Source organism: Lepidochelys olivacea (assembly GCF_965140295.1).
Source record: "Lepidochelys olivacea isolate rLepOli2 genome assembly, chromosome: 8".
In the NCBI taxonomy this organism is placed as follows: Eukaryota; Metazoa; Chordata; order Testudines; family Cheloniidae; genus Lepidochelys; species Lepidochelys olivacea.
The window spans coordinates 7,583,290-7,607,436 of NC_140418.1; the positions used below are offsets into that span (position 1 = coordinate 7,583,290).

Below are 24,147 nucleotides of genomic sequence, written 5' to 3' on the forward strand. Positions count from 1 at the left end.
AGGGGGAGCACTGAAAACGGGGGAGTTCTCTCTGTTCAGTGCCAGAGTAGCAGCCAGGAGAAATAGCTGCAATAAAGTCCTGCTCAGACCCTACCCCTTGCAGGAGCATGCTCAGTACATATTTAACAACTACTTTCACTGAAGATTCAACTGTAAACAAGTCTCTCCTGAGCATGTGCAAACAGCAATTTTTCTAAGGTTTATAAACTGTCCAAATTTGGGTGGATTTTAACGGGGGTGGCTTAAGACACATTCCCAACACCAGTGGTAAAGGAAAGCTTGAAAATAAAATCTTTCCTTACAAATTGTCCTTACAAGTGGTAACGGTAGAATATTCATAGTAATTGTATGAGTGACTATAGGAGTTTTTAAATGAAAAAATAAACTAACTTTCTCTCAATCAATGTAAACCTTATCCTGTTTCTGTGGGGCACTGTGGTTATTGAAATGAGGAAACATGAGTTTTGTTCAGCTCAGAGTGACCTGGCTCTGAAATCTGTGAACCAGCTGGCAACTTGCCATTCTTTATTGGCTTGGATCAGAGCAGTGCAGTTGGAATCAGCACTTTAAGCATAGAAATAGCTGTTTCCAGCTAACACTGATGCCCATTAAAAACAACCTGACCTTTTGCAACCAAATAGGTTTGTCTTGGAATCTGTATTCATGTGAGCTTTATTCAAGTATTGACAGAATTTTGATTTTATGGCCATAAAATTATTTTCTGGTGTGTGTAGATACTGGTTGGTTTTATCTTGTATTGAGATAAATATTAGGCTTGGGTATGAATTGCCTGCCTTTTGGAGCTGAGCATGCTCCTGCAAGGGGTAGGGTCTGAGCAGGACTTTATTGCAGCTATTTCTCCTGGCTGCTACTCTGGCACTGAAAATTTCAGGTTTATTCCTTAATCAAGGAAACCCCAGCTAGAAAATTTAAGAGAACAAGTGATTATACAGCTCATTGAATAAAAAGTAATTAGAGCAGAGTACAGTGGGAGCTAGTGGAAGGGCATGAGCCTCTATTTATATCCCAGTGTATGTGTTTTAATGGCTCTGAGCTGGTTTTTTTAAAGCCATATCTACAACAGCCTATGAGACTTCTGCCATAGTAGATGATTACCTTGACTACATGTACATGGTCTGCAGTTGAATTTTCTCTCCCGTCTTATGTGCAGGATCTCTGATTGCTGTTGCTATATCCTCAGTACTTTGAATATTAGCCAATGATAGCAGAGTATTGTAGCATTAATATTTAGTCAAACTAAGTCATTTTAAAAGAAAAATTGTTAGACTTTAAGCATTAATTCCTGTGTCTTTTTCTTTGTACATTTAATAGCGTCGTCTTGGAGATGCTGCGAAGAAAGCCATCGGCAAATTGACAACCAGGACAGTAAAGAAGGGTGATAAGGTATAGTAAAAAGACTTCAGCAAAGTATACTTGAATCTCATGGTTTATTTTGGTAGTAAAAACAATTAACTTATCTGATTTGTTTTTCTTTCTCTCATCTTTGGTGCTGATTTACTTGCTGGGGAGTTAATCTTTTGCTGCAGTATTTCAGTGTGACATCTAGAGCTTTTCTCTATACTGTAGCCTTTGCTCCCCCAAAGGAGAATTTCTCTTGCGTAGGGACTAGTTGAGCTCCATCTGGTAACTGTGATTGTGAGTGCTGTTCTGTGCTAGCTGGCTAAGTATTTCTGCAGGCAGGAGTGCAGAAGACTGTATTGAGCCATCATGACAATTTTTCATTTACTGTGCTCCTAATATCTCTGTATAAATTGTCAGTACTAGAAAAAGGCAAGGTTAGGGTTAGTTATGTGGAACACTGTAAACTTGGAATGTTGCACATATATGTTGTGCAAAATAAAAATAGAGGGGTTATAGAGGAAGAGTTCTTGTGAGAATTCACTTTTATAAATTAGTCTCTTGGGTTAGGGGAGAGGTATTTCACTTGAGTTGATTTCCTGAGTCTGAAGTCTTCTGCTGTGGGGAACTATGTTTGGCTATCCTAGAATAATTGATGATGAACTGTGAATTAAAAAGTTATAAGTACTCAACAGTTCTTTATCAGTGCTGTAACATTTATTTATAGCCTTGCTCACTTTCCCTTTCCAAAATGCACAGACCTGATTATAATTAAATGGTGTTCTGATTACAATTTTTCTTTTTAAAAAAAAAAACGTTTCCCTTTGGTTCTTCCGCTGACTCCCTCTCATTGTCTTTTCTACCAACACAACAGAAATAGGAGAAGCCACCTGAATTTGCTTCTCTGAAGAGAAATATGAGGAAAAATGCTTTTCCTAAGCCTTTGCTTTTTTGTTTCTAGGCAATTTGGTTACAAGAATCTTCTGCAGTAGATCTTTGCTGATGTGTATATATATTTAGAACTTATTAATACTACAAGGGAAGATGCTGCCTTCCTGACAACATAGATTCAAGATTATTAAGTGATATGGAGGTTGCAGAACAGGCAGCAGGGGACATGTATGTAGTTGAAAGGAATACAGGAATAAATCTGCCATTCATCAGTGCAGCCCATCAGGGTTCTCTGCATGAAATATTGACTGCCTGTTTCCAACAGTGGAGTTGTTAATTTTGTCTTGCTGTGGTTTCTGATGTCCTTGTCTCAGTACTTTGCTAGTGTTGAAAAGAATTGTATGATTTTGGAAGAAAGCACAGCCTGTGTGTCTGTGTCGTCCGCAGATTTTAGTGTATACCACCAATGCCACGGTTTTATCTACATGAAATCTGCCTTTCTCCAAAGGGAAACTTAAAATATGTGAAGTTATTTTTATCCGTATAGAAACAGTAATCCAACTGTAACCTTTATAACAAAGTATAGCTAGCAAAAAGAAAAGGAGTACTTGTGGCACCTTAGAGACTAACTAATTTATTTGAGCATAAGCTTTCGTGAGCTACAGCTCACTTCATGGGATGCATTCAGTGGAAAATACAGTGAGGAGATTTATATACAACACAGAACATGAAAAAATGGGTGTTATCATACACCCTATAAGGAGAGTGATCATTCAAGATGAGCTATTACCAGCAGGAGAGCGGGGGCAGGGAAAGAAAACCTTTTGTAGTGATAATCAAGGTGGGCCATTTCCAGCAGTTAACAAGAACATCTGAGGGGGGGGGGGAGAGATATAAACATGGGGAAATAGTTTTACTTTGTGTAATGACTCATCCACTCCCAGTCTCTATTCAAGCCTAAGTTAATTGTATCCAGTTTGCAAATTAATTCCAATTCAGCAGTCTCTCATTGGAGTCTGTTTTTGAAGTCTTTGTTGTAATATTGCAACTTTTAGGTCAGAAATCGAGTGACCAGAGAGATTGAAGTGTTCTCCAACTGGTTTATGAATGTTATAATTCTTGACATCTGATTTGTGTCCATTTATTCTTTTATGTAGAGACTGTCCAGTTTGACCAATGTACATGGCAGAGGGGCATTGCTGGCATATGGTGGCATATATCACATTGGTAGATGTGCAGGTGAATGAGCCTCTGATAGTGTGGCTGATGTTATTAGGCCCTGTGATGGTGTCCCCTGAATAGATATGTGGACACAGTTGGCAACGGGCTTTGTTGCAAGGATAGGTTCCTAGGTTAGTGGTTCTGTGGTGTGGTGTGTGGTTGCTGGTGAGTATTTGCTTCAGGGTGGGGGCTGTCTGTAAGCAAGGACTGGCCTGTCTCCCAAGATTTGTGAGAGTGATGGGTCGTCCTTCAGGATAGGTTGTCGATCCTTGATGATGCGTTGGAGAGGTTTTAGTTGGGGGCTGAAGGTGATGGCTAGTGGCGTTCTGTTATTTTCTTTGTTGGGCCTGTCCGGTAGTAGGTGACTTCTAGGTACTCTCCTGCTGGTAATAGCTCATCTTAGGTGATCACTCTCCTTACAGTGTGTATGATAACACCATTTTTTCATGTTCTGTGTGTATATAAATCTCCTCACTGTATTTTCCACTGAATGCATTCGATGAAGTGAGCTGTAGCTCACGAAAGCTTATGCTCAAATAAATTGGTTAGTCTCTAAGGTGCCACAAGTACTCCTTTTCTTTTTGTGAATACAGACTAACACGGCTGCTACTCTGAAATGTATAGCTAGCAAGTGATCCTGAGCTGCGTGTCTGTATAGGAATGACCTCAGTAATTCTTGGGTCTGAGGAGTAGGAAACACTGGTCTTTCTGAAGTATGAAATAGCAGTTTTTTAGCTCTTATTATAGGAAGAGATGAACCAATTCTGCTTTAATATTATATAATATATTTTATGCAATAATGATGTAGACTAGATCATAACTGAAATAAAGTCCTGTAGAAATATCTTTTGAGTCAATATCAAAAGTACTATTTGTACAAATGAATTATAGCTGTTTATTCTAGTTTAAATTTAAGATATACACAAATACTAGTTTTAAATGAAATGGTGACTTTGATATGCATGTAAAGTGTGTGTTGTTTCTTTAAGGCATGCTTGAATTTATTTAATAACCTTTTCACCCTTTTCTGCCTCTTCCTGTTCATAGCCACTTTACATATTTGATCCTCACTACCACAGTAGAATTCCTGATTACTAATCATGTCTACTTTGCCTTTAATGTATTCTTAACTCTTGACTTGAGTTTTCATGCTATTCATTTTAGGAAACAGACCCAGACTTTGATCATTGTGCTGTCTGTATCGAGTGTTACAAGCAGAACGATGTTGTCCGCATCCTGCCATGCAAGTAAGCTAGCAATTTCTCTTCCCTTGTAAATGGGTTTATTCCTGAGAAATGTTTATGCTGATTCTTGTTTACATCCCTTTGTTTCATTTTATCTAGCATGTGCTCTTCCCTGTTATATACCAACATAGGTGTGCATAATATTTTACACATACCTAGTTTAGACAGGACCCTTGTCCTAGGAGCATGCAATCTAAATAAGGTTAATACAATACAATGAGGTGAGAAGGTGGGAGCTGACAGAGTTATTGACAATGGAGACTATGCAAGAAGAGGTTCTGGAGGAATGGCAGATGGAAAGTAGGAAGTGATTTTTAAGGGAAGTGAAGACCATGAAAAAGGCACAAAATTGGGAGAGAATGAATGAGACAAAGAGCTTTAAGGACTGAAGATTGGGCAGATCCAGTACTGACGTTAATTATAGTAAACGAAAGTATAGATGCAAAATTCTACACAGTGGATACTGCAACTTAGTATCCTGCTATGCCTATGGGTCCCAACCCAAAATTACGCTGCCAGAATGTGTCAAAGGGTTAGATGAGAGACCTGTGGGGTAGGGTGGGAGGGATTCTGCCCACTTAGGTAAGGGGGCCTGGCAGGGGTTGCAGAGCCCGCCTTGCACTCTGTGGCTCCGGTCCCATGAGGCTTGCTGGGCTTGGCTCTCTGCTCCAGGTGTTGCAACATGACGCACAGGGTCACAGCACTGCTTAGATTTGACCCAGCTGCCTCTCCGTCATGATGATGGGGGGCCAGACAGGTCAAATTTGAGCGGCTCAGTGACAGCATGCACCAGATTACAACACCACTTTCACAAATTTGACCTGCCCTGGTCTCCACCAAACATGAGCAGTGCTGCAACCCCAGAGATCACAACTCCCAGAGCAGGGAGCTGAGCCCAGACAGCACTGTGGGACAGAAGCTGCAGGACCTGCCACTATGGTACTCATGGTATACTTATTTAGTACTTATTATGTAAGTGTGTATATTATGTGGGTAAGAAATATTTAGTGAGCCAGATGTTTCTTTTACTAAAGGTATTTAGTGTTTTTGGGTTTGAGGTATTTGGGTTGTGATAGGCTGTCCTGAGACCAAAAAGGTGAGAATCAGAGGTCTAAGCAATTCCAGCTTGCTCAAGCATTTCCCAGTTACTAGAAATGCTGCCATCCCCCATCTCCACCTTAGTGTTGACATCAAGGACTATGTAAGAAGATCGTTTTTTCCAGTACAGTGTCTGGACAGCTATCCTGTATTGGCACTTAAAGTGCAGCACCAAACTCTGTCCTTGTGCTCTTGCCTCAGTCTTCTCATTTCCCCTACATCCCAAAGATCTCGATTTAGAGCTATGTGACGTAAACTGAAAATCTGCTATAGAGAGAAACTGCTTTTTTGGGTGGTGAATATTTTTAGAAGAATTATCTAATAATTTGTGGTAGCTTTGACTGTTACCAAGGATATCGTTCCCTTTCATTTTTACAACACATTTTTCTTTTCCTCTTCCCTCTCCCCCACCCCAAAAGAGAAATATGTATATTACTATGTATACATGCAGCCAAGATCCAACAACTTGGCCTATGTTGGTATAGAAATAGCTATATGCATGATACACTAAGAAACAACTAAGTCACAGTGTCGGAACCAGGCATCAGTCCCATGTCCCTGAGGGGCATATTACAGCTCATTATCAGTCTTCTAAATCCTCCTACAAGCTGTCCTACATAGCTGGAAATTTTTTCTTCTAATGCATAAAGAATTTTTGCTATTATAATATATTAAAGAAACCATCTCAAATTGTAATTTGTACATAGTAAATGCCTTTATCATGGATGTTTCTGTTAACACCTTCGTTTACTGAGGCAGGAAGATTTTATAAATCAATTCTCTTTCCCTGTATTCTTCATTTATTTGCGCTGTGTGTGTTTGTGTCGGACAATGAAAATCAATGAAGTGTTTCCTTTTTAGGTTTACAGTGCTGCAGTGCTTGGGTAACAAACACTGCAGAGACATGTTTGTTTAGAAACTATTTCCACTGAAATGTAGTGGTTGAAAAAAGACCACTTGGAAGCATTTTTCTTGGTCTTTGATGTGGTAAAGGTTTGTTTTTACGAAGTCTAAATTTTTTACCCAAATTTGAATTATACTTTTAAAAATTCACTCATTTTTATTTACTCTTATGCAAAAATATTCTGTCCTCAAAGGCCCTACAAACATTATTAGGGACAGCTGTCGGATAGAAATTTCAGAGACTGCTTGATTCTCTAATTCCAGGGTGTAGTTCAAGAACATTCAATTGCATAATAGTAACACTAATTGTGGGTCCAGGTTAGAGAAGATTATCTAGAGACTCCAGACTCTCCCACTTCTTTCCCTCCTGTCATTAAAACTTTTATTTAGCTGTTCTTTGAGTGATTCATGCGCATCTTCACATGGATGCCATTATCCTAGAAAGTTTGTGTTCTTACAATTTTTCATGTGTAATTGGGCATCTGAAGTGAATAAGGAGTATGCCTAATTCTGAGCAGGACTTGGTTTTATTTATTGGGTTTCAAAATATAAGGTCTGTAAATTTAAATAAGTGGTAATGTAGTAAAATGAATATCAACCAATTTAGGCCTAACACCTGACCTCTTAGATGGTGATAAATTGTCTATGAATTTCCTAAATCTGCTTTGGTCCCAGAGAGAAGTAAAACATATCCACACTATTATTCACCTTAAGCAACTAACGAATCAATAATGTATTTCATCTTGCTGCAGAAGGGATACAATGAATGAAATGAATGGCAGTTGTTTGATACTGTGCAGATTCAATTCCCAGAACTATTCCTGCTGACATTAACACTTAGAGCCATAAAGAAAAGTACACTTGAGTTAGTTGGAGGGACCAAAACAAAGTAAAATGGATTGCTTTCCCTCAACTTTGCTTTGCACCTTGAACTAAGTCCATCCCGGGCTCCTTAGTCCTTCCCATTCCCAAACAATAAGGCCAGGCATAGAATATCATGCTCCAAAAGCCTGATAGAGCTGCTGCTGGCTCCATGCCAGAGCCTCCGAGATTGATCTCCTATCATCATGCATGTTTTCCTTCTTCTGGATCCCAGCCTAACTGTATGTATCAGGGACTATAGTAGTAGGCAGAAGAAAGGCCAGATAAGCTAAACTGTCTTTCACCAGTTTGGACTGCCTCTTTCAGGAGTCCCAAACTAGTTCTGCATCCCTGCCAGAAACCTACCCTCCCTTTCAACAGAACACTGCACACGCATACACACACTGAGTGAAACTCCCTCAGAATAGCTTCTAAAGTGTTAAAACGGCTACAGTTCAACATAAAATCCTAATGCACAGACAGAAGTAAGTCAGTGGTTACCATGTTGACCTCTGAAGTGCTAACAAAAAGATAACTCTCATTTTTACCAGATGGCAGAAGAAAAAATGAGCATGGAAAAATTTATTTCCATTCATTCAACAATGGAGAGTAAAATATAATGTATTATGGACATTTGGTAGTGACTGTTTAATATTTTTTTGAAGTTGATATGATTCTAATTAATTAGTTTACCTTACCTACCATTGGTCCCCCTACAAATTTTTGTTGTCTTGCAACCCTAGCTTCTATTTTTAAACATTTTTCTTCCCTGGAGCTATGTGAAAACCTTAAATCCACACAAATGATACGATGAAACTGCTGTCAAATACACAAAGCAAGCTGAAAGAATGTTTCACTACCCTTTTCAGCTACAATAATATAGATTTCAGAGTAGCAGCCGTGTTAGTCTGAATCCGCAAAAAGAAAAGGGAGTACTTGTGGCACCTTAGAGACTAACAAATTTGTTTGAGCATAAGCTTTCGTGAGCTACAGCTCACTTCATCGGATGCATTTCCGATGAAGTGAGCTGTAGCTCACGAAAGCTTATGCTCAAATAAATTTGTTAGTCTCTAAGGTGCCACAAGTACTCCTTTTCCTTTTGAGTAATATAGATGTAACAATAGATTCAAAAATTAGACTGAATGTTTCTAATTTTTTGCCTGGGAATATTTTGTATATAAATAGAGTATAAAATTGCCTGCTGATCAGCCAAACACAATCAGGATAACCACCAGCAGCGTATTAATGCCTAGGCCAACAAATTTGCAGGGGCAGCAAATTTATAACAGCAGCCAGAGGCTGTTTCCCCTGGTGCCGGTTCGCGCTCTCCGGCCCCGCCCCAACTCCACCCCTTCCTCACCCCCTCCCTAGCCCTATTGATCCCCTTCCCCAAATACCCATCCCAGCCCCACCTCCTCTCCTGAGCACGCCGCGTTCCCCTTCTTCCCACCTCCTTCGCGAAGCTGTTTAGTGCACAAGCACTGGCAGGGAGTGGGGAGAAGCAGGACCCGGCTTTGTGCTCAGGGGAGGAGGTGGAGTCTGAGACGAGGTGAGCTGGGGGGGAGAGGGCGCGGCAATTATTTCTGGGCCTAGGGGCGGCAAAATCATTAATCCATCACTGATAACCACTTAATTGCAGGGAATCTTTGGCGGTCAGACTACATGACCATAATGGTCCCTTCTGGCCTTATCTTTAAATCTTGCTTGTGCATCTCTCAAATTGCTTAAGCATCTTGATTGGCTCATATTTAATTTTTTCCTGGAGGAACACTGTTATAGTAAAAGATTGATCTTGTATTAATCAGCTACATGTAGTAACAAAAAAAATTAACTGAACTCTGAAAAAAGAGAGCATTACAATATTACTATGCCGTTGGCATACCGTTCTTTGTTAGGGTGCAGTTTTGCTTGTATTTTTCTCCTCATATCACTAACAAGATTGCACATACTTTACATAGTAAGTTCAAAAATATGTATTAAATTACAAAAGCAGTGAACAGTATTCTTTAGATAATAGGCTGTTCTAGCCTTGTTTGATATGAACAGGTAAGGAACTGGGTGTACTAATAAATACCTTTATAGGATCTTAATCTCTCCCTTTCTGCTCTCTCCTCCCTGCTACTCCACCTTCTAATTTTCATACCATATTTGTAGTCGGTAATGAAGCAATAAAAATAGTACAGTCAATAAGCCAGACATGAAGAAATGTCTTGCAAGAGAATGATTAGAAAAATGGATAGAGCTGTATTTTAACCAAGAGACACCAAATGAAAGAGTTGGCCTCTGTCTTTTAAGGAAGCTATAATAATTGGACAGTGGGTTTCAATGACATGTGACACCAATGCAGTTTACTTCTTATAGCCCATTGTGAACGTAGCATTTCCTTGTCCTAGCTGCTAGAATTGTGCTGTCCTGTTTAAAGTCCTGGTCTGACACTGTTATGCATTGGTACAGTGAAATCTGGTGTGGCCCAATACACAATATATGCAAAGCCCGTGTGCTCCGTAGCAAGTTGGACCTAAATTCTGTGGCAAGATTCTAGGTTTGTGGTGCATATTGGTGTTGAGTTTTGTGGCAGATTCAAGTACATTCAGTAAAATTATCCTTTTTAATTAAATATGAAAATAACTAATATAAATAGCATAGTATTACTTGTGCATATTGTAGTTAAAGGCAATGTCTCTTACACAGCCACCTCTGTGCTCCAGAAGCTGAAATGTGTTCAATACTTGGAGCCTGTAAACATGGCTGATGAATCTTTGTGCTAAGAGCACATAAGATAGCCTCCATTTCTACCTAGCCTCCTTCAACACAGGGTGACATCATTTTTAGACTTGTGAGCATTATCTTATAATAAGTTTTTAAAACAAGTAACGAAACAAGCGCTTCAAAAAGACGCTAACAAAAGACAAACCTCTTAAATAACTTCCACTCAGACTCCACTTCACTTTTCCATCGCAGCACTGAGGCTAGGAAAAAGGAGGGAGACCAGAGTGGGGATGGGGTGATGAGGAGGTAGTGAGTTGTTGGTGTAATGAGTGGTGTGGAAAGAAAGGAAGGAGAAGCTAAGGAGATGGTTTTAGAAACGAGGAGAGAGGAGTTGGGGAAAATCAGATCGGAAAATGAGAAAAGAAGGGAACAGAAAATGAGTCAGGAAGAGGGAAAGGAGGGAGACACCAGAGGCAGGGAAATCTGGGGGGAGGGGGAAGAGTGCACAGAGGGATAGAGGGAACGGATACTGAGAAACAGAAGAGCAAAAAGAGGAAGGAAAGGAAGAACAAAAGCAACACAGCAAATTTAAAAAATATAAGGTTGAATGCAAAATTGATACAATAAAATACAGTACATATACGTTTTGAGCCAGCTTCTTGATTTTGCTTTGCGCTGGGTGTGGGAATAGAGAGGGTGACAAAGATGACTCGCCATATCTGTGCCTGCCTTATTCTGGTGCTACTGTAAATTGAGATGGCTTGTACCAACCATCTATGGACTGTTATGCTGGAGCAACACTGTTGGGAGTATAATGCATTCCACCCAAGCTCCCTTGACTAGCGAATGGTAGGGAACCATTACACCAACCAAAGGATGTCCCTATCATGGGGCTGTTTTGTGGGGGACGTTTAGGCCTACTTCCCTCTTTCTGGAATGGCATAAAGGGTATGTCTATACAGCCTGTGGCAGCAAGCCTCCCAGCCCAGGCCAACAGTACAGTCCTTTGAAGTTGCAGCTCAGCCTTGGAGCCTAGGGCTTCAGAGCCTGAACTCCAACCCAAACAGCAACTTCAAATGCTGTCTATATAGCTATTTTTAGAGCACTAACCTGAATCCCACTAGCCTGAATCTGTCAACCGAGGCTGTGAGGCTTGCTGCCCGGGCTGTGTAGACACTCAAAGAGATCACGTTGTACAGCAGAATCCGGTCACTGTTTACATACCAATATGCAGAGGCTGATTGGCTCAGGCATTCTAAGGAAAACAAAACTAATTAAAAGTCACTTGCTGGAAATTCTGCCAGTATGGGGGCGTCCTTTGCTGGCACAGAGCTTTTGTGCCTCCTTTCCTGCAACACCCTGCGTAGGAGGAGGAATGGGGCTGGAGCACACTGCACCGTTATCCCCTGCAGGCGTAAGGTTTTAGGAGACCATAGTAAGCTAATGGAGCTGCTCTAACTCACCTCAGAACTACTCAGGTTTGTACCTTTGGAATGCTCCATATTGAACTAAATCATTTTTAGGGGAGGAAAAGGGTTCTGGTGTGGAATACAAGGACTTCCTCTTTCAAGCTCAACTTTATAAATTACTCATACTTGTGCATTATTGTCTTATGAATTTTTATCTGCTGTTCAAGCCCTGGAAATACAGAAAAACCTGGACAGATCAAGAGCCCCCATATCAACGCCAGCAGGATACTTAGGAGAGGGAGAAATAGTAGGCAAAAATATGTTGATTAAAATTAAAACTTTTTGTGGGGGATTGTAAATTTTGGAAAATGTTTATAAGGTTTCCCAGAGTTCAAGAGGTTTAAGAACCAATAGCAAAGAATGAAAATATCAGAAAAATAGTTAGGTTTTAAATGCACAGAAACACCTTATCAAACTGTTAATATCTCTTTAAAATAATCTCATATTATTTACTAGGTACACATTGGAATCCATATCATTCAGTGTCTGATTTGATATGAGTGGTTTTATAGCACTGAGCACTGATTAGCTGATAAGAGCAATAAGCTGTTTTCATACTTATGCGGAGTCTTGATGTCTGCTGTTTCACAAAATATTAGATTGTTGTAAATGCATGTCCCACTCTAAAATCCAGACTATGGCGTTTTAAAAAGAAATATAAGTGACTAAAAGCATTAAAATGTGTAACACAACACAGTAACATAATTATATGTACCATGGGATTGCAAGCCCACATCGACCTCAGAGGACAGCTGAATAATCTTTTCTGTGCTCTCATGATTGATAAAAATAAAAAGTTAATAACTATTGACAGCAGAAATAAGAAAATATGTTTGTCCCACATTCATTGCCTTAATAAAGATTCTAGAGTGAAGTAAGAACACCAGCAGGTTAGTGGAGATTCTTACCTTTTCTTGATTAAACAATCTGGCATATTCAGCAGTGCATTTGTAGCTTGGTTAATACAATTCATGTCGTGCCGTGCCAAGCCAAGCCAAGCCAAACCAGCCCATGAATGCAGGAGAGTCTAGTTCTGATGTCAAAAGTGACTGTAAAAATATGATCATAGAAGATAAGGGTTGGAAGAGATCTCAGGAGGTCATCTAGTCCAACCGCCTGCTCAAAGCAGGACCAACACTAACTAAATCATCCCAGCCAGGGCTTTGTCAAACCAGGTCTTAAAAACCTCGAAGGATGGAGATTCCACCACCTCTGTAGGTAACCCATTCCAGTGCTTCACCACCCTCCTCATGAAATAGTGTTTCCTAATATCCAACCTAGACCTCCCCCCACTGCAACTTGAGACCATTACTCCTTGTTCTGTCATCTGCCATCACTGAGAACAGCCGAGCTTCATCCTCTTTGGAATCGCCCTTCAGGTAGTTGAAGGCTGCTATCAAATCCCCACTCTCTCTTCTCTTCTGCAGACTAAACAAGTCCAGTTCCCTCAGCCTCTCCTCGTAAGTCATGTGCCCCAGCCCACTGATCATTTTTGTTGCCCTCTGCTGGACTCTCTCCAATTTGTCCACATCCTTTCTGTAGCGTGGGGCCCAAAACTGGACGCAGTACTCCAGATGTGGCCTCACCAGTGCCGAATAGAGGGGAATAATCACTTCCCTCGATCTGCTGGCAGTGCTCCTACTAATGCAGCCCAATATGCCGTTAGCCTTCTTGGCAACAAACTGACTCATATCCAGCTTCTCATCCACTGTAATCCCCAGGTCCTTTTCTGCGGACCTGCTTCTTAGCCTTCAGGCCCCAGCCTGTAGCACTGCATGTGATTCTTCCATCCTAAGTGCAGGACTCTGCACTTGTCTTTGTTGAACCTCATCAGATTTCTTTTGGCCCAATCGTCCAATTTGTCTAGGTCACTCTGGACCTTATCCCTACCCTCCAGCATATCTACCTCTCCCCCCCAGCTTAGTGGAGTTCCATATTTCTCTTCATGTTTAAATGGCTTCCAATCCGGTGGTGCATAAAATTATGTTGTTTTGCTTTAGGGTGGCAATTTATTGCTTTTCATCTCTTAAATTTATTTTTAAAACTCTAATCTGGCTTTTAGAGTGAAACATGTTCACAATAATCTAATATTTTGGAAAATTGCAGATATCAAATGTACTCCTATTGCCAGTACAGGTTTTTTTTCCCTAACTGCCACCTGTGCAAACTCAACCTTGGTTATTTAATGTCAAGCTGAAATCTTTCCTTGTGCATCATCACCAGTAGTAAAGGTTCTGCAGACCAGATTAGACTCTTAGTTACACCTGTACATCCCTATTTCCCTTAGTTGATTTGAACAAGTACTACTGATTAGAACATAATTACATTGATGCACTTGAGTACTGCCACCTGTGGACATAAAATTATTATTGTACACACACAACCTTTTTCCGTTTTTACTACCACACCTTTTCAGGAGTTGTTCTCCAGGAAGTTAACCTGGAGACTTAGTAGCTTCCTGGTGATGTGCCTCCTCTGTTCTGCTTTTAATGTCTCGTGTGGTAGAGAAGGAAGAATGAGCAGTATTACTATGATTTCAGAACTCGGGGACACATGCCATGCTCAGCATCTCAGGGGGCACAGAATAGAAGGTACAACCTGGGAAGGGAAGGCAGAAGTAAAAGCAGCTGTACATCGCCTTTGCGCCTCCCTAATTCTGAGCTGCTCTGATGGCCAGCTGTGGGTTGCTCTGTAACCTGGAATAGATGATGCACTTTACATTCTCTTAGGTATGTCAGAAAAAAGCTGTCTCTGTTAGCTATGCCCACCTAGCCACGCAGCCTACGCCAAGAGGAGTTTTTCTTCTCATTTAGGACCATCACCTCCCTGAACAACGTTAGCTGCATCAGTGGAGGCTCTCTTCCATCAATCTACATTGGAGATTTTGTTGGCATAACTGTTGATCGGGGTGTTTTTTTTTTCATCCCTGACTGACCTACTTATGCCAATACAACTTTTCAATATAGACTAAGTATATTAGTGCATGGCTGCGTTTTATTAAGGTGGAGAATGTACTGATACCATTTCCTTCCCCGACTACTCATTGACAAAAATGTTCTACAGGTAAAGTGACAGGTCAAGAAAGGCAAATCATCATCCTCTGCCTGAGCGTGGTGGTGTTATCCTTGTACAGTCCTTTCCTGTTCTTAAGTTTATATCAAAATCAATGTTAATTACCTCTATATTAATCAATCTGTCTGAAAGCATGTCTTTGCAAGCCACGTGGGTGGCGATACAAATCTCTCGTCTAATGCAAATTAACATGCTGTGCAAGTAGAAGCCCATTTTGCTTTCTCATCTTTAGAGGATTTGTTTTTCTATATAAGATGGTTAACCTGTTTTTCCAGTTCTCAAAAGGCATGTAAGGTAGGGTAAAGCTTCTAAGTGTTTCTCCTCCCTTTGACATATCTTTGCCAATTATAAAAGCCGGCAAATAATTAATCCATAATAGGTTTGGTTTGCTTTTAATTGTAATATGGCAATTGATTTTTAGTTCAAATTTGACTTCTAATGGGACTGTGCTCTTGCCACTTGATTGAGAATAAGTCCTGGGTGGAGATTAGTGACATGGGGGGGGAGGAGGAGGAAAGCAGCAACTTGTGTGCAAAGAGCTGCTTCAAAGAGGCTCTGCTGCTCCTCAGGGCTATATTTCAGAGACCCAGCTATATTTAGGGAAGTCTCTCCCCTGTCCCAAGAATCCAGCATGGAGAAGCCACAAAGTGTCCCAGCAGCTACAACTGGATGGGGAGGCAGACAGCCATGTAGTTCAACCAGGAAAGGGAAGACACTGATGCTGCTGCAAGTTGTCACCTTCTGAACCTGCCAGAGAAGGCTCTCTCAAGGTGTCAGTGTCAGCAGGTTGGCCAGTGCCCACACAAGCCAGTTTCAACTGAGGGAAAGTAAAGAGCTGGCAGCTATCCCTGTTGATGATAAGCACAGAAGCACTAAAAAGACTAGCCCTTTGCTAGGGAGAGGCAGCAGCAAAATCACCAAAGTTGATTACAGCACTGTTATCTCAAGGTAGAGAGGTGGACACACTCTCCCCAACTTCCACCATTATTAGTTATTCTCAGTTGTAATGTTTCTGACTTTGTTTTGGCTACTTAATAAGCCAGCTAGCATATTTGAACAATTTTAATGGGGCAGGTCTCTATTTGAGATAGAACCAGTGCCTAAATACTGTTGCAATAGGTACTTTATAAATTGTTATACATATCCCATTTTAAAATCCTTAAAAATAAGGATTATCATCCAACACAGATACAGGATCTTAACTAGAACCATGTACTAAAAGAAAACATGCGTGTGAATATTACCCTTCAGTTTGTACTGTAGTTACATCCAGACGAACCGAATTTAATATGCGGAAAATAATCCTGCAATGATCCAATTGTGGGATTAGGATCTTCATTTGCATACCTGATATTTAGCAAAATGATATATGATCAGTAACAAATATATAAATATTGCAAAAATCTGAAGAATACTTATAAGACATCACAGGTTATTTATTGCTACAGGTGTGTGTAAAGTTACTGGCACTGTCATTTGCTGGATTGCCTACATATTCAGTATGTCACCGTTTTACACCCATTAAAGACAAGGTTGTGGATCTATGTAGATTCTGTAGTTCACGTTATAAACTGATCCGGTTATTGGGGCTTCAGGAGGTGCCACGAGTCTGCCTCTGCAGGCCCAAGTGCAGAACCAGGGCTTTAAATCCTATTTTTCCTAAGTGAATCATGATTAACTGATGGCAAAGGAAAGCAGAACTTTAGATTTCCTTGATCCAGACAGCACAGAACACTAACAGAGATGGATTCTGCGGTTAGGTCCATGATGTTCTTTTCTTTGTCTCTTTTAGTTTGCAAGCTTCTAAATTGTTTTCATTGGAAGTTTCATTTCTGAAATCTCATCTGAGTGTGAGACTGTTCATGCTGTACACCATGAAACTCTCTGTGCAAGTTTATAAATTTTGTGCGTCCCTGTGTATTCTTTTCTAGGCACGTTTTCCACAAAGCCTGCGTGGATCCTTGGCTTAGTGAACACTGTACCTGTCCTATGTGTAAACTGAACATTTTGAAGGCTCTGGGAATTGTAGTAAGTTACATATTTGTGACCTTTATTACATAACTGATACGGCCAGTTCAAGTAACTTCTTCACACAAAGTGCTTATAATAAGAAATCAATCACAGCAGGCATGGTGGGTTGGCAAGAGCATATTGCTCAGCCATGTTGGAGTCCTCCTTCCTGTGGTTTGAGTGTGGCCTCTGATCTGTCTTTTCAGCCAGAGGACCTCAAGTGAATATAGAGAGATTGAGTGCTCAGAGAATCCATTCTGCGAATACCAGCTGCTAGCTGATTCACAAAGAGACATTAGAGGATGATCTCAGGGGAGATCTTTCTCCCATTTTCCTGCATGGGTAGAAGTTCTGAGTGCAGTGGTGATTCTCAGGCAGATTATGTTTCCCATATAAAGGGGAAGGAAAAGCTTATGCCATGTCTATAGTAGCTCTCAGGTCAAGCACAGCAAGAGAGAAATCAGGCCCACATTCCTAGCTATGTCAAACTGCACAAACTTTCTAGAAATAACAGCAGATAACATATTGTAGGTAAGCTACTTTTGTAATTTAACATACCTGAGTTGATAAAGGAGGAAACAGTGTAATTTGACATGCCTTGTCTAAAACCTCTCACTATTGATGTAGAGTACAAAGAAATCAGTTTTTTGCCCTATGATAGTAAATTTCTTTACTGTTAAGAATATACTGTTGTGTATAGGTTCTGTGCCACCAACATATTCAACTCCCTCTCCTGAATTATAATGGTATTTTCTGTACCTATGTACAAAAGGGTTTAGCCTTTTTAAACAAAATGTTTGTAACTTACTACTGGAAAGCGTAGGACCAACTTTCAATCATACATGGTGGTGGTGTAGCCTTGTTGGTCCCAGGATATTAGAGAGACAAGGTGGGTGAGGTAAAAGTCATAAGCTTTTGAGCTACACACAGTGACCTGAAGAGTTCAAAAATCTTTTCACCTACAGAAGTTGGTTAAATAAAGTATATTACCTCACCCACCTTGTCTCTCTATGATAGTTAGGCTTTTACATAATTCGGTGTCTTCTTTATTTTAAAAAAAAAATTAAGCAAGGGAGACTTTTGCAGGCTGCCTGTGTATAGAATAATTAACATTTTAATATGGAAATAATGTTTTTCCAGCCAAGTGTGCCATGTACAGATAATGTAGCCTTTGATATGGAAAGGCTCACCAGAGGACAGCCAGCCAATAGACGATCAGGACTTGGTGACTTTGCTAATGACAACTCGCTCAGCCTGGAGCCCCTACGCACTTCTGGGATGTCACAGCTTCCACAAGATGGGGAAATAACTCCAAGGACAGGGGAGATCAACATTGCCGTAACAAGTAAGCATTATTTGGTTTTTATTATAGTTTCATGGTTTCCCTGTTGTGTAGTGTCTGTTTTGCTGTGGTTCTGCACAGCAGGACAGCAGTGAAAGCTTTCCCTATAGAGACAAAGGTGACCTCTCTCAATGCAAGAAACATACACGTTTTTTATTGAAACTGATAACTTCAGGGACTGTTGCAAACACTTTCATTATTAATGGTAAATTCATTTAGAACTGCATACAATTATCAGGTGAACTTCAAGAAAAAAAATTAATTTGGTAACCAATGTGGGAAGCCAAAAAGGCATCTACTATTTTTACACAGCAAAAATATACTGCAAGACTATTATTTAACTAGTTAGTAGTTACTAAGTTGGTTATAGGTATTATCGTGGGTACTTAGACGCTTTCTCAATTAGTGTGTTGCATTTGGAACCCCTAAGGCCCAGGAGCAGAGATCTAAGAGATTAGCCCTAGTATTTGTCATGTCTGCCTTTATAACTTAAGATTTTTGTATTCGTTGCGAAGGTCTTTGAACCCAGCGTAATCTGGATGTTTCGTGGTATCATAATATTGTAGGACAGTGTAAGCAAACTATTTGCAGGGCTCTCTTCAAAGGGAAAACGTGAGGAAATTCCACTGAGTAGATTCTACCTGGGGGTTTCTGGTGTATAAACAAAGACCCTGTGAATACAGTATGCATGGCATTGCATCATTTTCTAAATGTTCTAGGGTAATGATTTGATGTATGGATAAATGTTTTTCTGACTGCATCACAGAACTCAAATCCATGTTGGAGGCAGTCGATTTTCTCATATTTTCTTCATATCTATTCACCCAATCTCATAAACTCGGGACTGCTTGTATTCTTACCTATGTTAATAAGCAGAGTTACTAAAAAAAAGCTTCTAAATACACTGCATTATGGAACATTTCTTATGATGCTACAACAAAGCAAACTTGTGATAGAAAACTTTCCTTTTTCCACTTTTCCCACCTTTCCTCCAAATTTACCAATATCCATTAGTGTGCTGGCCTGAGAAGGGCAAATCCAAACTCCAAATTTAGTTTGTTCACAAAACCAACAAGTCGCTTTGTCCTGCATCTGTCATTACTAATCCATCCCTGATTTAGCTCTCCTGAACGCAGATTAAACCTGGTAACAATTTTTAATGTTCAGTGTTCCCATTCAGGAGAAAGAAGTTTGCAATTAAACCAGGCTAACTGCTCAACTTCATTGAAGGCAGGTGTGTTGACTGTCTGTCCTCTGTTGTAGTAAATGCCTTTCAAAGATGGAACACCGTGGTAAAGAAAAGAGAAATATAAGCACCAGTTCATTCTGATAGTGGTTATAAAATAAAGTTTCTTTAAAAAAGCTTTTCAGGTTTTAACTTTATGTATAACACACATTTCTGTGGCACGCTCAAGTAAAGCCTAAAATACATCTCAGTAAACCAGAATATTTGTAATTAAACCTATTTGCACATGCAGAACTTCTCAGCATAGTGTCTGTTTAATAATGCCTTTGATATTGAATGCTTTTTCTTAAAATATTTCTTATTTTAAAGCATTTGGACGTTTTTATAATCATTTGAAACTGAAATCTGTTTCCTTTCCAAATATCGCATCCTTCCGTTATGTGGAAAATTTGTTAGTTGTGGTTTAGTGCTTGGCAACTGGCACTAACTTTGTTTAAATAAAAATATCACTAAAGTATTTGCTTTTTAAAAATACTTATAAAAAATTAAATTATGTGTCTCTGTACACCTGTAGATGAAGTCACATTTTGGGCTTTCCAAACCAACCCTGACAATATCCATATTAACTGGGAGGAGAGGAGAGCCTTCATTTACATTTTTCCTCGTCTTGCATTTCACTTTACATTGTTAAATGCTCCTTCTTTATTGCTAACCCTGAGGCTCAGCCAGGAGATATTGTTGTGCTTGGCTTTTTTTCCACACCTTCTCTCCACTTCTTCTTTGCTAGCCTTCTCCAACCAGTAACTCTGTGGCTAACTTCCTTCTGCTTTACTTCCTGGCGCCAGTCATGGCTTAGAACCCTGTAGCCTTCTGCCAGTGGCATTTGAGGGAAATGTGCACATCGATTTGACATAAGCCTTCTCCCACGAGTGATTTCCTCCCTTTCCTTTATCAACAGAAGAATGGTTTATTATTGCCAGTTTTGGCCTCCTCAGCGCCCTCACACTCTGCTACATGATCATCAAAGCTACCGCTAGCTTGAATGCTAATGAGTAAGTAAATATTTAGATATGCATCTATATATTTGGTTTTGGGTGTCACAGGCAACACTGGGAAGAAGTGGCAGGAGGGAAGGAATGGGAGAAATGAGGTTTTTTCAAAGTGTGAGTGCCTTCTCTTTCTATGTGAAAGTCTTTACTAGAAATTGTTAATGCACATGTAGCTAGATTTGCCTGAAATAGCTCCCCACAAAGGGGCAGGGCAAAAAAAAAGGAGTGGGGTTTCAATTAGCATTTAATCAGCTGATACACTTAAATAGTAAGCGTATTCCTCTAGTCCACCAGGCCAGACTCTCCCTGATGGGGACCAGTAGTTGTTGCCATCTGATGGCTTTCTGGCAGCTTCAGTCTGTTTCTCAGATTTCAGCTCACAAAACCCATTTTCACTGTTGGAACTCCTTTTCGCAGAGGAAGAGGGATATAAATGTTACATCACTAGAGGTGCTCCTTTCAGAGGATTTTGGGACTCAAGAGTAGTAATGGGAAGCTTGCACTGCTGCTTCTTGCTTTGTAGCTGTTCGGTGGATAGAACATTCCAGTCTTCAGAGCTGTCAATCCATACCTTAATAAAGAGTTGCAGTCCAAAATTAGTGTGTGAAAACATCCATACCTTCTTAATTTTGGTAGATTTTCACTATGCAAAGTCTGGTCAGAATTTGACTGTAGGCTGTGATTTTCAGTAAGCAGATCTTCCTACATTTGTGTCTAGACAAATGCTTGCTAGCTTTGGAGGTGTATTATCTGGGTAGCCTAGCAATTTGCACATTATACACAGTACTGCATATGGAAATTAGGTGTGCTCAAATATATGCAGAATTAGTTACTAAAAATCCAGGCCCATAACATTTTCCTAATCCTTGAATTTCATCATTTCACCATTTTCCACTTTATCTCTGAATGTCTCATACTAACTCAGGTTCCATTACTATGCTGATCCTCTTACTGAAAGTTGGATACGTTTCAAATGCAGTTTCTCATAGAGATTGGAAAAGATTACCTTTTATAAATATAGGGTCCGCTCTTCAGATGCAGAGATAAGAGAACAGTGTTTTTCAGCTCTTAGAGAGACAGGATGGAAACAGAATTCAGTAAGACTGAAGTATGGATTGAGGCAGCAAAACAAAGATGGGGGGGAGGAAGGGTAAGAAAGAAGTGAGATGAGAGAGCTGTAGAGAAGATGCAGTTTTTAAAACAAAACCCTCATCTTCATTGCTCTCTGGAGCATTCTCTCCCAATAAAGTGAAAGCTTTTCAGTGGGTGGCCCCCAGAGTAAATGAGTTAAACCACTACAGTTTGGTAAATCTTGTTTAGGAAGGGGGGATATACTGAATTCTTTGGGTCAAAAACATTGACCCTAATTTCTTCATTCAGTTATCATTGATTACAGTAAGAGTTGTAAAACTTTCACTCCTGGTCTTCCAGGTGCTAATTCCAAAGGCCTGACTGGAGAAGAGTTTGACTTTTTAAGTAGTCAATCCAATCTTTCAATTTTTGTTTTGTCGATATCATCAAATTGCAGCTAGTTATCAGGGAGTTGGCAAAATTAGAGATGGTGGTCTCCACAGCAGCCGACTGTTGTGAAAAATAGCCATAAAATCTGGGGGAGGGAAGTTGTTAGGAGTTGTGTACGTGTGCCTGTGAAAAGGAATTTCTACATTTCTGGGCACTGCATTAGGAAGAGGATAGAGAAAACTCAGTCAATGTAACACCGTCCATCAATGTACACTGATGGAAGCAGAACCAGGTACATGTCTGGCATGTCCCCTTCAGCTCCTTATCTTGCCTTTCTGTTCATGCTCTGTTGGTTGTGGTTCTTTCTTTTAGTAAGCAGCAGGAAGTATTGCATTAAATTTCACACAGACTCTCTTTTCAGAGTAGCAGCCGTGTTAGTCTGTATTCGCAAAAAGAAAAGGAGGACTTGTGGCACCTTAGAGACTAACCAATTTATTAGAGCATAAGCTTTCGTGAGCTACAGCTCACTTCCTCAGATGCATATCGTGGAAACTGCAGCAGGCTTTATATATACACAGAGAATATGAAACAATACCTATTCCCACCCCACTGTCCTGCTGGTAATAGCTTATCTAAAGTTACACAGACTCTCTTTATTCACAAGGAGCTACTGCATCCAGGGAATTTCTTCAGGCCAATATTTAAGGGACATAGTTCACATGACAATGATGCAGTCTTTGCCTATTAGCAACAGTGATAGAACTGAAAGCTTAGTCAATATATTAAAAACACTATTTTAAAAAAAAAGGGGGGGGGGGAGGAAGAGTGAAATAGACTAGTGAAGATGGAAAGAGTACAGAAGGGGGGGGTGTCAAAAATTTGCCCTTTCTCTCTCCATGGAGCTTCAGTACCTGCTGCAGCCTCCAAACCTCCATGGCTTTCCCACTGGACTTCACTGGAGTCTAAGCAACCTCTAACTCTGTTGCTAAGTTAAGCTACCTGGTTTAGGCCTGTCCCCTGTGTGTGCATGCCACTATTTTTTGACTCATTGCTTCACTGCTGCCTAATGTGCAAAGTATGTCAGGCGAAAAGTTTCTCCTATGTTGGTCAATGTGCCAGATATGTCATAATTCTCTGTTGTGATTTCCTTGAAATGCCACGCTATTATAGATGCAAGAAAGGAGGAAAAACGGAAAAGCTTTTTACTCCCCACTTCTCCCTATAAAAACTAATGCTGACAGTGTCCATGCAATCAGTGAACAATAACTAAACATGAACGTAGGGATTTCATTTTCCTCTTGGAAGATGACGCAAGCAGGAAGGAGTAGAAGTAGTAAACTAAGCAAGTGGAAGATGTTAGGCTTCTGTGATGGAATTCTCAGAGAGCATTTCTCAGTCAGTGAAACCCTTCCAAGGGACATTCCCTGCTGCTTGCTTCCTCTTCTGTCTCCCCCACTGTTCTAACAGGTTGATTTAAGGCATTAGTTGCTGTGTTCATGTGCACGTACAAAAGATAAATAACGACTCCAGACAACTATGACCATTTTTATAATAATAAGAAGGGAATAACCGTAAGGGGCGCTTAATTAAATGGCTGCTTTCACTTGGCCTTAAAACATCTCATGGTATTCCCAGGCTGGAGAGAGACTTCCAGGAACTGGTCTGACTTCACAGCTGTCTTGCCTGTTAATTAGTTAGATAATAGGCAAATTTTGCTCTATATCACCAGAAATAACCTGAGACTGGCCTCCCAAAAGCAACTGCACAACCACATTTCATAGTCCAGAGGCTCCTGGCATTGGGCAGTAATTTCCCAGTGGTTTAGAAGCAAGATTCAAACTTAAGGCAGTGTTGTGAAGAATTCTAGTAACAGATATTCTTCACTTATTATAATAAGCAATGATGTGGGGAACACAGACCCCATTCACCATTCTTAGATCTATACAATTTTCTCGCTGACTTTTATTTGACAGTTTTTAGTTAAACTTTCAGTATTAACTTTAAGTAATATAAATATTCTGTCTTCTTTCTTACCCCACAGAGCAGAATGGTATTGAAGAAACACTTTGACAGATTTGCCTTGGAGAGACACCTATATTTTGCACCATTTATTGATCATGCAGCATACGCAATTATATTTAGTATGTTTATTTTTCACTAAAGTTTGCTAATGCCAAAGCTTTGTATTAAGAAAAAATGAAAAAATAAACTTTAATTATGAAAACTTTTTCTGTAGTTGAATTTTATTTTCCATGAACCTCCTGCATTGAGT

The 24,147-nt window shown here is 40.1% G+C and overlaps 1 protein-coding gene across 3 annotated transcripts in view; it reads left to right on the forward strand.

The window, feature by feature from the left end:
- RNF130 (ring finger protein 130) overlaps positions 1–24,147 on the forward strand; it is an 88,280-nt gene that overhangs the window by 51,692 nt on the left and 12,441 nt on the right. The window contains exons 4-9 of one of the 3 annotated variants that reach the window (XM_084635888.1): positions 1,333–1,404; positions 4,636–4,718; positions 16,759–16,855; positions 17,978–18,182; positions 20,324–20,417; positions 23,917–24,072. In XM_084635888.1, the coding sequence (XP_084492014.1) occupies positions 1,333–1,404; positions 4,636–4,718; positions 16,759–16,855; positions 17,978–18,182; positions 20,324–20,417; positions 23,917–23,932 (567 nt within the window). In that variant the 3' untranslated portion in view covers positions 23,933–24,072. Of the gene's footprint in view, positions 1–1,332; positions 1,405–4,635; positions 4,719–16,758; positions 16,856–17,977; positions 18,183–20,323; positions 20,418–23,916; positions 24,073–24,147 lie in introns of those variants that run through there. The other 2 variants (XM_084635890.1, XM_084635889.1) reach the window with 2 other exon arrangements.